The 14,574-nt window shown below is 42.3% G+C and overlaps 1 protein-coding gene across 1 annotated transcript in view; it reads left to right on the plus strand.

The window, feature by feature from the left end:
- The first annotated feature begins 3,301 nt into the window (after window positions 1-3,301).
- Window positions 3,302-14,574, plus strand: part of cbfa2t2 (CBFA2/RUNX1 partner transcriptional co-repressor 2) — a 35,961-nt gene continuing 24,688 nt past the window's right edge. The window contains exon 1 of the mRNA XM_031301793.2: window positions 3,302-3,502. Within this exon, the coding sequence (XP_031157653.1) occupies window positions 3,388-3,502 (115 nt within the window). The 5' untranslated portion in view covers window positions 3,302-3,387. The remainder of the gene's footprint in view (window positions 3,503-14,574) is intronic.

Genomic DNA, 14,574 nt, shown 5'->3' on the forward strand with positions numbered 1-14,574 from the left:
ACAGTGGATAGGGTAAGTGAGCAGGGTTGCAAAGGGTAAATGTGTGGGCTCATTTATTAATGGCAACTTTTCACAGTGTTTTTGGCACTGTCAGATCACTGCAAGGAAGTGATTACTTATCTCAGCATACTGAGCAGAGAGGAGGGGTTGCCAGTTTCTGTGAGACTGAGGTTGGAAGTACACATGTGGATAGGAGAAAGACCTGCAGGTTTTCCACTGGCTTATGACAAATACAGAGTGATTGTATACAGAGAAAAAATAAAACACAGGAGGGTTACACGATGGTGAAATTTATTTTTTCCCACAGAACATATTCCTAGTCTTTTAGTGTCCAGAAAACAGCACCGCAAAATACATGTGTGCGTTCACTCAAAATACGTGGTTGTGTGAGCCAGCTGATATAACCTTCCATTTTGGTTCTCTTCGTCCACTCAAAGGTCAGCAATCTCAAGACAGTTTGCAATTGGTCATTCATCAAAGTTGTACTCCATGTGAAAACAACAACATTATCATTCATTTGGAGATGCCACCATTTAAGTCCAATATTGACTTTTTTTTAGCTGTGTTTTTGGTATTTGCTAACCCCTGGGGGAAATATCTAGCTTTTAGCTGCTAAATGCTGCATAATATTTCCCAGCTAATAGTTGCTACCTTTGTCTGTATGCTGTTAGGTGCTGGGCAGTGAGCTCACAATGGATTATAGCTGCTTTAATTTGTCCTTAACCCAGTAACTGTACCCAGTAAGACTTTCCATATACTCATGATATATTCCATTTTCTTGGCATGGGCTTTTATTTGAAAATGGCACAATGCTTACTACACATTAGTTTGCATGTTGAGAATTATTTGGTATTATGGGAGAGGGTTACTTACATCTTGTAAAAACTTTGCTAACGCTCAGTAGGTTATACGTTCAGACAGTCACTCAGTCAGCCAGTAGGTCAGGTCAGCTGATTTGCTGTGTAACAGTCCTGCTGGGGTGATTAAAGGAACTGTGACAAAGACGCTGAAAGGCGATGAAGGGGGGTAATGGCCAGCTGTCACACACAGAGGGACCATAATGGTCACTGCAAATCCCACCACCGTCTGAGCCTCTGAGTTTCTTCTTTGACGTCAGCTTCCTGCTAACTGACTAGTCATCTCTTTGTTAACCTGTCACTGAGCTTGTTGACAAGATGAGTTAGATGGGACATTGTTGTCACAATCAAAGGTTCAGTCTGGATTGATTCATTGTATGAGTAATTCACTGAATACATACTACACATGTAGATTTAAATTACACCGATTGATGGATTTCAATGTTGAAATAATAAAAGGTTATTTGAAATAAGAAATGGGTCTGCAATGGTAGTTCAGGCAATCACAATGTAACTCAAACAACCCCATATAAATACATTTGGTTTTCATTCTTTATGCCTATACCCCTGCTGATTCTTTGCTGCATGCTTCCCCCCACTTCTACAGCCTTCTCTTGCAATACATATATGTGATTTCAACATGTTTTCCATTCAATGACAGTTGTGTTAATTTTACTGTTTTGGAGTATTCATTCCTCTCATATATGTAATTACAATGTATTCAAGGTATTACAGAACAGCCTGTTCACAGTAACATTATCTTCTTCACTTTGTTGTGTCTTGTGTTCTCAGGCAGGTGCAGGCAGTAAATGAACTGTGCATGGTGCACCTGCCGGAGACTATGTGGGTGGGTGATCCGCAGAACTATAGAGTCTCCCCTTTTCATTAAAACAGTAGGCCTAGTTTCACTGGCAACATCGTTAAAATGTTCTCCAAAGCCAACAGTAACATTGTTTCTTCTATTAGTACTTCTTGTAAATGTTGATATCCACACCTTATCTGTGGATTGTACCTTCACACTGCTGTTAAGTCATTAACAAATGAAAATTATTTCCTGATGTATTTTTATCATGCTTTTTCATTTCAATTAATGCTCCCACTACATTTGACAGGCAAGTGAATTTAATTTATCGCAAGATTCTAATGCAGGGATCGGTTTTGGTGCATTGTTATTTTAATGACACCAATGAGAAAGTAACATTGTCACCATTGTAGAATTTACCCATAAGAAAGCAGTATTTAAGTTTGAAGAGTTAGCGTTAGTTAGTTTGTGTAAAAGATTAAAAAAAAGCAATCTATTTGTTGATTCATTTATTACTAATCAAATTTGAGGATGCACATATACAACTATGTTTCTAAGTGCTTAAACAATAGCTCAAGAATGGATTATGGGAAATAAATCAGTCATTTTTAAGCAGGGATCAGATCATGTGTTTTTTTGGAAATATCATGCATTTTCAGCATAGTCAGCAGCATGTGACTTGCTCCTGACGCAGACACAGCAAGTAGTGACTCGCTTCTGTGTCCCCAAACTGTAACACCCCCTGCTCCTGTGCTCCACATCAAAACAATTAGTGGCCCTTGGCCCCAAGCTCTACACAAAAAGGGGGGTGAACCTGTGTTCCCCTCACACAGAGGCAGTAGCCGATGGCTCCTTGGCTCTTCCATAGCAGGAGCAGTAGGTAATGACTCCTGCCTGCCACGGTGGACCTTAATTTGTTATTGTAGCAGAGCAGCTGTGCAGCATGCAGCAGAGAGCAGGTGGCAGCCTGGCAGGAGTGGAGGATGGGGGGCTGGAGATGAGGGGGAGGACAGGAGCGTGTGGCATATGTGGGTGGCTGTAGGGGGGTGGAGGATGGAAAGATGAGGGTGGATGTTTATGTGTGTGTTGGGGGTGGTATAGCTCACAATCATCTCAGCCAACACTGACATATTATGCTTTTAAAAAAGAATAACACGTTAGACTCTAGATGGAGTCCAGATCCTTGTGTACTGGCTTATATGAAGCTCAACAGATGACACACAAAATATTCAACTTTTGTTTTTACCTTTATGCTTGGTTGTATGGTGTTACATTTTAAATTATAATTCATCATTTATGACCACATATTATCAAGTGCAATGCATCCTTTGCATCGTTTCCTCAGGCTCTCCCTATCCTTCGATGACAATTTGTGGAGGCATTCCAGACTATAGATTTAGACTCTGAAAAACAAAATCAATACACCAACAAGTCGAGGTCATAAACGACTTTGCTCAAGGCAATGGAAGTGTGTCTGCTGTGAGGATTATGTGAGCTGAGCGCTGGTGTCCTATTGTTGCCGCTTGGAGTTAATCATTGCAGAGACGTTTCCCTGCTGTAACAACGGAGCGTTATTGGCTTTCTGCTTAAATGCTGACAATTAGTACCGCCCACTCAAATATTCTCTGTACCTGATTCCTGGTGGTGGACCGGATCGATCGTCTCCTGCAGGTTTCGTTCCATTCTATTTAATTCAAAAGAAGTTTTTTAAGTGTTTTAATCTAGTAGATGCTCTGTAGAGAAGATAAACTAAAGGATTTTGATCGTATCAGTCATAATTCTGCCAAGAGGAAGAAAACTCAAAGACAGAGGAGCATGGTCGGAATGCCGAGTGCTTTAAATTGTAAGTAGACCTTAAATTATGCTTAACATGCTGTGTAAAATGAAGCATTACACTTTACTATTACCAGAAATAATTTACAGGCTATGTACATTTGCACCTGTACACTATCATACATCACGCTGAGTTAAAACTAATTGCCCGTATGTGCTTGATCTCATTTCTATGTTTTACATATTAAGGACCAGAATCTCACCTAAAAGGCTGTATTTGCCTCGTAATGAGCCTCTCTACATAATGTGGACAGACAAAACCCCCACTCTATTATTTTCAGATTCTTCTCCAGGAGCAGGCTAAGTCCTCAGAGGAGACCTTTGAATGTGTTACTTCAGATCATATCAAATCATTATAATGACCAAACAAAAACTCAGTCATTCCTTTGTCTGCTGAGATCTTATGCTCATTACGATCCATTAAAGAGTGAAAATAAACTATGCATAACACACTCTATTGGATGCATTATCCCTTATAAAAGCCACAAGACAGCTATTATGCTCCCATTTAATTGAATAGCAGCTTTCTGTCTATGTGTCTATTCAGTGGAGGATTTGGAGCCCTTAATCCACCAGGCAAAGTTTTTTTCTCTCTCTTTCCACCATCTGGACTTTACAGCTTTTTAAGACAAAAACACCAGGCGGTGTGAAACCAGGCTGGAGCTGCTGCTTGATGCCAGGAGGAGTTTTTTTTTCCCTTTTCGCCTGCGGTTTCTGCCTGCTTTAAATCAGGGGTCAATAGTACAGTCCTGCAATGCAAGTGGGGTCAGCAGGGCCCGAGGGCACGGCTGCAGGCCTCCATGTGTCACTGTGGCTCCCCTCAGGACTCCAACTGGTCCCCTTTCCCCCCACAGAGAAACAAATAATCGCATGACAAAGACATGACTGTAATGCTGATGGTGATGTTGTGGTGATGATGATAATGATGGGGCTACAGTTGCCACCAGGGAGCAGCAGAGGGTGTACTGTAATATAAAACTATAAACATGATGGATTCTGAGTTTGAAGTTTTGGGAAAATGTGGTTCCAACTACAATCCACAAAAGCTCAAATATGTGTGTTCTTCTGTTTTATCGTAATCGTTGGAGTAATTTGATGTTTTGCAGAAAGCTAAATAGCCCTCTGGGAAGCAGAGAGGATGTGTGTACACTGCAAGAAAATGTGTTAAAGAGAATGAATGCTAACATTGCTCACACTAGTCAATCATTTCCATTCAACATTGATTCAATTAGCTCGACTTAAAAACATGTGGATGATTTGGAACCCCATGAAAAATTTCCCTTTTGCCTTTTTCCTTCTTTTCTTTGGGGTGGGTTATAGAGTCAGATTCCAATCCTCTGACATTAAAAGGGGAAATAAACGACAAAGGGGCCCTGCAGGTTTGCATTAGAGACCTAATTGGTTTTGGCTTGAGTGGGCTGTTAGCGTTGCCAGACGTGGGCCCTTTGTGTTGTGTTGCATGTGGGAGAATGTGCCTGTGCTGGAGGTAGAGAGAGGTGCCTGCAGATCTTCTCTGAGTCATCCCTGCACAGTTTCTTGTCTTTGTGAGCTGTTTGTATGCATGTGTGTGTGTGTGTGTGTGTGTGTGTGCGTCTGCTGTTTGTATGCATGTGAAGTGTCTTTTCAGGTACATCTGTTGAAAATGTATGCAAATGCATTGTGTTGCGTGTTTTTTGGCGCGCTGCAAATGCTTGTTTCTGTGTGTTGCTTATGTGTCATTAATGTTGTGCTTTTGTAATATGTGTGTGCTTGGGTGTGTGTTTGTGTGTGTGTCAGGCTGCTAGCCCAGTATCCTTCTTACTCCCTCTGGTCTCTGCGTGGGTCTTTTCCACCAGCACTACCACCTGTTAGTGTTTTACTCGGGCCCCAGGGCTACAATGACTGCAGAACCTTTCAGATTTGCTCATCAAGCCCATCAAATCGGCTCCCTTACCTCAAACCTGGCTCCCATTTCCTATCACAGGACCAATCTGAGCTGGATTCCCCGGTGCACTTTAGCTGAGTCAAGATGGTGTGCAGTTGAACTGGTTTGAGCTGAATTTGATTAATGACTCTTGAGCGACAACATTCAGTGTGCTGCACTGCTGGATCGCACTTAAGTGTTTGCAAAGTGTGGTTTTAGTGGGAAAGGAGATGTTTAAACACTTACATTTATGGGGTCATATTGTTGCCCAGTGCTCCACATGTGAGAACCACAACAAAGAATCTGGCATCTTCTGTTGGAGTAATAGTATGTGACCAAATGGCTGTTTAAACAGATTTGAATTGCGTGTGTCATATCTACTGTTATGGATCACATGCTGTATACAGTAAATTGGAGTCTAAGATTTGAATAAAGCCTAATTGTAATGAAATGTTTACTACCCAATGACAGGAAGAGAAAATATATAATCTCTGCATCCTATTATCAAGTTGCCGTGTGTTGAATCCTAAAACCACTGCAAACACCATCATCAGTCTTTTCAAACAGATAGGATTTGTCATGTTCCGTGTTTCGTGAGACCTCCGAGCTTTCTGTCCCATTGTCTGTTTCCAATTCAGCACACTGTGTTCCCCTGCCTATTACTTCAGACAGTGTGGCAACCTGAAGCAAAGCTTAAAAAAAAAGAGAAAGAGAAGGAGTGACCGAACAGTTAAAGGGAAGAAGAAGAAAAAACAGTGAGAGAAGGGGAGTAGAAAGGGATTAACTGTCAGGGAGAATGTGAGGCTAATTGAAGCCAGTTTTGCACAGCTGTTTCTTGTTGCTGTGCCGCACAGCACAGAGCGGCTAGAGAGGATAGGATCCAGATGTGATCTTGCGCCAAGCATCACCCGCCAATAACAAATCCTCAGAAATACCAGCCGTACAGGAGACGTGCGCAATTAGGGTGTCCGAGCTCACCCACCTCCTGACAAAACATCACATGTCCCGCCTCTGAAAGATAAACCCAGCTCTGTGCTTCTCAGTCATGATTGCAGGTCTCAGCCTGGCTCCTGTGTGTTGTTAACACTGTCATTTTGTTATACTGCCAGCCACCGCCATGGCCTCTGTATTCAGGTGTCACTCGGTAGCGTAAACATCGCTTTGACACATTTGACTATTATAAAAAGGCGCCTCGCACGGTTTGGAGAGTGTTTTTGCATATTTTTATATGGCTTTTGAAACATTCAACCAAAAGGGATAAAAGCTTCTTTTGTGTGTTCTTCTGTGTTAAATTTGAATCATCATGAAGCAAAAAAAATCATGTATCCTTTATCAGGATGGCGGCATGCAGGTCCCAGGATTGTGTGCAGGCATTTATTCGGTCTTCTACTCTAAGTGGAGGGACATTGGCTGTGAACAAAAGGGCCCAGTCACTTCAGAGTGAATCAGAGTGGTCAGAGCAACAACAAAAAAAAGTGCAAGTGAAAGGAACTTATCACCACATTATGCTTTTTTAATGCCCCCTGTCTCTCTGTTCCCACTCATCCTGCGTTTAACTGCCCCCCTCCCCCCACCCCCCATCATTTCCCACTTGGCTCAGACAAAGAGGGGTTAGCATTGGTTCCCCCTTTTCTCCACGCCTTCCAGGGTTACCCCAGCGCTTCTTTCTCACCTCCTGTTTCTGTCTGACATTCGGCCTACCTCCATCCGTCCTTCTTTGTTCCCCATCTTTCTCTCCCCGTTCCTTTTCCATCTCATTTTATCCTTTATTTTTGTCTCTCCATCCTCGCTTGTCTGTCTTGGCCGCCACGCAGAGAGTCCAACTGCAGCTGGCCTGTCATCAGCCAGAGGAAAGCTGACATCCAGCTGTGTACAAGCTCTTATTGAAGACTCTGAGAAGAAGTCTCAGTTCATGGTTTGACAAGATATAGGCAAAAACACACAAAACCCTATTCTTTTTTTCTTCTTCAATTTGCCATTTCCCCCTATTTTCTAGAGAAAGTCACTCGCTTATTCTTTTGTCAGTAATATTTCTGCATATTTAAGCAATATACATGTTTCTTTTCTACTTAAAATGATCATGAATTATTAGCTAGAACACATGTAATGTTTATATAAAGCACATGCAGCAAGCATATCCAGCAAAGTCTGACCCAGATAATGACTGCTTCACATCCTGACAGATAACGATGAAGATGATGTGTGGCCTTGGCCTTGTCACACTTTATCAGACACTCACAGTGAATGTGACAGAGGATCTAATAGCCTAAGCCAATATCACTCCCAAGCTCCCGAGTGTCAGTTGTGAGTTTTATGACTTTTGTCAAGTTCACCTCGTCTGTCCCTTCTCTGATTTCACTCCTGCTGGGCCTTGTGCTGTCAGAGAATGGGACCTGCTCTCTCATATACACACATAAACTCACATTGCACTCTGTCTGCTCTTGCTCCCAGTGTGGAATGTGTTCTGGGTGCTGTTGTTTATGTGTCTTGTCCTCAGCTGGTGTCTCTGCTTGTTGTCTTTGCTTGTTTGCTGTAGCGGAGTACTGTAGCGAGACGTCATACCCGCGGTGGGTTTGCAAAGCAGGTGCTGCCACAGTCTCCTGCTGTCCTGTTCGGAGATATCTGTATGATTTTGTCTGCAAATCTAAGCAGGAATGACTGGGAAGGCAGGGGGAGGTTTAGTTGGATTTGTTATGTCTTGAAAAGTAAAAGAACCAGAACAAGTAAAACTGTAAATACACTCCCTCTCCATTACACAACACACACACACACACACACACACACACACACACACACACACACACACACACATTGAGGATTGTATCACAACATTGACAAGCCCAAACATCCCTGAGGCTTAACCTTGGGAAATGCCAATACATGCCTCTGAATGTGTGTCTGTGTGTGTGTGTGTGTGTGTGTGTGTGTGTGTGTGTGTGTGTGTGTGTGTGCGTGCGCATGTGCGTGCGTGTGAGCAAAGCCAACCGTTATCTTTGCTCAGCTTTAATTGAGCCCGTCAGAAATCCCCAAAACTATTACACGCACACGCACACACAACACACCCACCCACCCACACACACACACACACACACACACACACACACACACACACACACACACACACACACACACACACAGAGTAAAGGCCGGAGGCTCTATCTCTGCCTGGCCAGGTGTTCCTGGCTCCGCTGCCAGATGAACCACCTGCAGATCACAGGTGTTGCCATCGCCAGGCAAGAGAACAACACAGCTGCTCCGACAGCCTCAGGGAGAGAAAAAGAGAGACATGGAAGCGTTATATAGAATCATAGTAGCAGGAAGCTTCACATCAGGCAAAAATACACAGTATAAAGGAACATTGAATCGTAGGTGGTGTTGTCATCACATGCCTTTCAGTAAAGACGACCTTCCCTTTCTTAGCCTCACTGGCGATTTGAAACAGTTTGGTGTGCTGGCTTTGACAAGAGTGGGAGTTGTTATGAACGTTGACACAGCATGTAAGTCCATTTATTGTAATAACATTGAAAATAGAAGGATATCCATGCTATTGCATTGTATAATTTGTTAATGGCTGCTCTTTTTTTCTGTCCATTAGTGCAAGACACATTAAGGCAAGCTGCTACCTTTGAGCAGTTTGCCACCTAATTGTTGAGTCATTTTTTACACTCAAAATAATTTTATAATTATTATACTTACTTAATAATGCTTCTTATAATTAAATTATTTCATATCTGAACCCTGGGGCAAACATGTATGTTTTGCATTAGTGAGTATGGTGACAGAGGGAACAAGATGATATTAGTTTGTCTTCATAAGGTGACACCCTCTATAAAGACTTAACCCATAAATTATGTCATTTCAAAAATCACAAATCTTTTACTGGCCAGCTGTTAACAATACACAGTACTGTCACTAAAATAAAGCCTGTTGTACTGAGAGGAATGCCCAGTGCGTAGTTACTCACTGTATGTGTTATGTCTGTGTGTGGGCTTGTCCACATCTTAGCGAACGCACACTCACACACAACTTCTCCCAAACATGGAGTTGTTTATGAGCACTATTCATTTTTATGTGCCAACAATTGGGTGAGGCTGGCAAGTTCTGATCCGCGGCATCATTTTCCAATTAGCGAAATTGCTGCATTTAAGGTTTTAACTGTGAGTGCCATAGATGGATATCCCTGACAGCGTATCTGGTACATAAGTTAAACAAGAGAGCGGCTGGAGAGAGACTTTGAAAAGTGCGTTGGTTGTTGAATATCGTTTAAGGGGAGTTATTGGTGAGAAGGGTTTGGCGTCTGGCTACGCACTTGGCTTCCCTGTGTGGAAACTTTAGGAAGATGCAGCCAAGTGAGCATGAAACCCACCGCTCATAAATTTTAAGCACACATTCAGCCACTCTCATTCTGCCTCTCTCATACCAACACACAAACAGTTTCTCACTCACTTTCCCTCTCACTTATAAACACATGCTTGTCTCTCTCTCCCTCCTACCCGCACTTCTTATATTTACTCATCTCTATTTGTCCCTGTCTGGTGTTTACACACACACACTAGTTGCACCCTAAGAGCAGCCGTGTGTCTCCCCTCTGTGTGCAGAGTGTAATAGGAGATCTGAGGGTTTTCCGTGGGTGAGTAGGCGGGTCAGACCTTACTTAAACTAATGGCTCCCAGCAGTGTTGAATAGCCAGACACACTGGAGCCGAGGCCTGAGGTTTTGGAATGCCACTGCCGGCTCAATGCCTGCCTTTCATCGGCACCGAGTAGGGGAGGAAAAGAGAGAGAGAGAGAAAATAAGAGAAAGGAGGGGGAAGAGGAGGAGGAGAGAAGGGAAAATACGGGACCCGTTTGTTTTGGGTGATATGAGGATGCCTGAAAAGGAGGGCACAATAGTCATGGAATGGACGGACAGAGGGGGGAAAGGGCGGGTTGGTGGACTGTGGGGAAAGAGGAGAAGGGAAAGGCGTGTTTGGGCTAGTGGGGTGTCAGGACAGGGTTAAAATACCAGTCAGTGGTTGTTTTGTGTCACAGCACCCATTTGTTTTTAACATCTTTGGGATGAGCTATGAATGAGATGCTAGCAGTGTGAATTTCCCTGAAGGAGCGACCTTTTTGTTGTCTCCAACCATGTCTGTGTTTATTTTAGAAGATTACAAGGCCATACAAATGTGTTCAATTCAGTGACATAAATGCTATTTGCTAACCAAGGCACATCATACTTTTTAAAATGGTCAGGATATCTCAACGCACTACGTATGATTGGCAATTGTGAACCATCTACTAAGTGACAACAGAAAGAGGCACAGAATTAGAAGCTTTGCTCTGAAAACTAATCCTATGTTATCAAGCAGGTTTGTGAAAAGGTCTATCCATTCAGCCACACTGCTTAACAGAATCATTCTGTGGTTTGTCAAATGCCATTTAAAGGTTCCCTCTGGAGTTTTAGACCTCTATGGAGTTGATTTTCGATGAGTGGGTCCCCATTTTGTTTATCTTGTGCATGCGCCCGAGGACACACATGCACATTTGGGAAACACTATACACAGTTCTACCAATGGTGTCGCACTATTCCACTGATCAAGGGGGGCAGTAACACACCGAAACATGCAGCACTGTGCCAGCAATGTGCCAGCAAAGACAAGAAAGAAGAAGACTGCAAGCTTTTAAACATCAATGTAAACAATGCTGGATTTAAAAATACAATTTTTTATGAGGAATGTTTTTGTAGATCTCAAGGATACACATCATGCATTTTGGTGAGTAACACTGAATGTAAACATAACTTTTCTTTGTTTACAAGCAAACTCCACAAGTGGAAGAAGATTGAAATGTTTTTTTTCTTTGGTATTTGAGTACGTTGAAAAGCAAATGTGTGTGTGTGTGTGTGTGTGTGTGTGTGTGTGTGTGTGCCATCCTCCAATACTACTCTTTAAAAAGTTCACTGTGCAGAACCAACACATACAGTAAAATCTGTTTTTTCTTTATATGACCTATCGTTTATCTGACCCTGCGGACAGAGAGAAAATAGCCCTCACTTTAGTCTTCATTACTACCGAGAAGCATCTGATTGGATCGCTAATTGTGTTGTTTGCGTTGTTGTTGTTTTTTTTTTGTTTTTTTTACAGTAAATGGTCCTCCAGACAGACGTGGACCTGGAAAATAACGTGTCCCTATTAGATAAATATGCTGTAGAAGATGTAATGGAAAATGTGGCCATGTGAGATCAGACAGGGAAATCTATGGCTGCATCAGATTAGCGAACATCAGGAGTCTGAACAGTGATGAGATGGAGGGAAAGAGGGGAAGGAGAGGGAGGGGAGCCATGCTGGTAAGATGGTTGGGGGGAGGGCAGGGATGATGAGGCTTGATGGGAAAAATAACTACATAACATGGATAATTAACCAAAAGAGACATGTTTATCAGATAGCTAGAAAGAGAGACATCTGGTTATTTGACAAATTGTAAGGGGCCCTGATGCACAAAACCAATGTTCTTTGACCGTTGAGCTTTTGCAGGTGTCAGAGTGGGCAGTGATTTTGCTGTGTGTCCGGTACTGTTGTCTCCAGTCAGTTCTTATTAGCAATTGAGCCTATTCAGCAATGTGATTGGTTGTTCAACCTAGCAAACCAGTGATTTAAGCCGGTTGGTGTGGTTGCTCCTTCTCTGTCCGTCATTTGTCTTTGTGGTTTTTTTCAACTTTATTATAAAAGGTAAGTCATGGTGAAGCGATACAAAGCCTTGGTGGACCCTCTAGAGATCTCTGGCACGTGAAACCAAGGGGGAGTTGGGCCAGAATTAGCTGTTCTGGCTCACTTTCCACACTTGTATGACCATAGACAAGCTTGATAACTGATAAGGCCACATTGACATTAAAGTGCGGATACTCGACCCGAGCCCGACGGGATATTTAGAAATGATGTTCGGGTTCGGGTCGGGCTCGGTCACATCAGCGCGATAAGGCATTTGTTGTAAAATGGTGCTGCGGCTCCTTTAAGAGAGCTCAGTGCGTGTGTGTGTGTGTGTGTGTGTGTGTGTGTGTGTGTGTGTGTGTGTGTGTGTGTGTGTGTGTGTGTGTGTGTGTGGAAAGTGGGCAGAAGAGAGATAGAGAAAGAGGAAGCAGACGTGTAGATGCGACCGGAGCAGAGTTGGTGGAATAAGTTTAAGTTTTGTACACAGTGTGTGCGGTGTCTGAAATAAACCCCAGACTGAAAGCCAAGTTCATTTATTTGCTCACCAGAAACAGGATTTTAACCCTGACGTTATTCATCATATATGAATATGAATATCAACGATATTCCCCTGGTTTTCTGATCACAGTCGGAAACGAAGCAATCAGGAAAGGTTAACACATTGAACATTTTAAATTAAACAGCTTATTAACGTGTGCTTGTTCCCCCGTGTGCGCTGATGCGCTCATCTGTTGACATTTCCGAATGCCTTCCTGCAGTTGCTTAATAAAAGCTTTCCACACAAACAAACATGTGTCATTAGTATGAGAAAAAAATTTGATTTTAACTGTGTCGGACGCGGGCCGGGCTTGGACAGAAAAATGCGGCCCGATCCGCACTCTAATTCACATCTAGAGATAAAACGTATGAACATTTTCATATCAGGGTTATAGTGACCAAAATGATCATGGTTATCAGTATTATTTCAGTATTGTTCAAATGTGCTATAAATAAATAAAAACAATATCAGATTTGTATTAACATTAAAGATGGCAGAAAACAGCAATAAAAAAGAAATTTCTTCACATTCTATGCTCAAGTAATGAGATCTAATCTTTTACAGATTTGGCAGCACTGGTCATGCCTGACCAGATATGCTAAGAAAGGGACATTTCACTGTTTCATGCATCGCTTATGGGAGGGTTTTCAATTGTCCAGCCCAACTCTGTGATTTAGCTTGCAAAAAAAGATATTTTTTTCATGAAAAGTTTCCCTAGTGCAGGTTTAAATGAACACCATCTTAAGTAAGCAAATCCAATATAAAAGCACCACAACCCTTATAAGCAAAGCAATGTAAAATTGTGCATGTAAGAATTATGCTGGACAGAATATACAATGAGTTTTTAATAGCACAGTAATCAAACACGGTTTAATGATAATTAAAATTTGAAATGGTAATACTAACCTTCAGGAATTTTACCGTGGTTTATCATAAAACCGGTAACCGTTTCATACCTATTCACATCAGACACATGCACTACACGCACACAATATCTCACAAAGATTAACTTAACACAGTGTGAAGTGGAAAAGCTTCTGATTGTAGGAAGCTGTGGCTGGGAAAAAATACAAAGCCGCAGCACAGGGTTTTTTTTAACCTATGAAAATCTCTGTCATCGTTTCACACTGATTTGGCAGCAACTCTCCCAGTGAAATCCCATCAGCCAGATTACCCTTTCAAACCCCTCCATGAATGCTGAGAACAAAATGCTCTCACTTGTATTGCCTTATGAAAACAACGTGATTCCAGTTGCACAGTGTGTGTTGGAGGCAGAGTTTCGGTTTTCTTCAACACCTAGCGGAGCTGACGTGGCATGCTGCCCAAGAGACCTTGTTTCTTCAGAGGATATCTCATATGTCCCACACGGGAGGACTGCTGGTGAAAATATTAAGTATGGATTAGGATGTCCATACGAGACCAGGATCATGGGTATGCAATTCAATGGAGGGGTCAAGATTGGGAAAACATGACGGTTACATAACTTGTTGGTATCTTATCTTCTTTACCTGTTGCAACATGCCCACATCAGTGAGCCCTTGTTATTTTGCTATTGTTGGTGTGAAAGCCCAGATATCAGGGGTTAATTTGCCTTTCAATAAAATGAAGGTTAGCCATTACATTCCCTTTAGAGATGCAATCTCCCATTCCGAACACATGCACCACTTGTGTATGCCATTCATGCAGCCATGGGCAATCTGCATCGGCATCTAATGTCATGGTAATGGAAGCTTAGAAAATACTGTTCCCCTAGAGGCACATGCGCATCCAGTGATTCAGGAGTGTAAAGACCGTGGTAAAGGTGAATGCATGGAGTTTGTGGTCAATTACATATTTGTTTTCTTGGTCCATGAAATATCAGAAGGCTGAGGCCACTCTACTTTTTACTCACCTGTATGAAAACATTGAGCAATACTTTGAAAATGTCTTTAAATGACATAATTGAAAAAAGCA

Source organism: Sander lucioperca, chromosome 6 (assembly GCF_008315115.2).
Source record: "Sander lucioperca isolate FBNREF2018 chromosome 6, SLUC_FBN_1.2, whole genome shotgun sequence".
Classification (NCBI taxonomy): Eukaryota; Metazoa; Chordata; class Actinopteri; order Perciformes; family Percidae; genus Sander; species Sander lucioperca.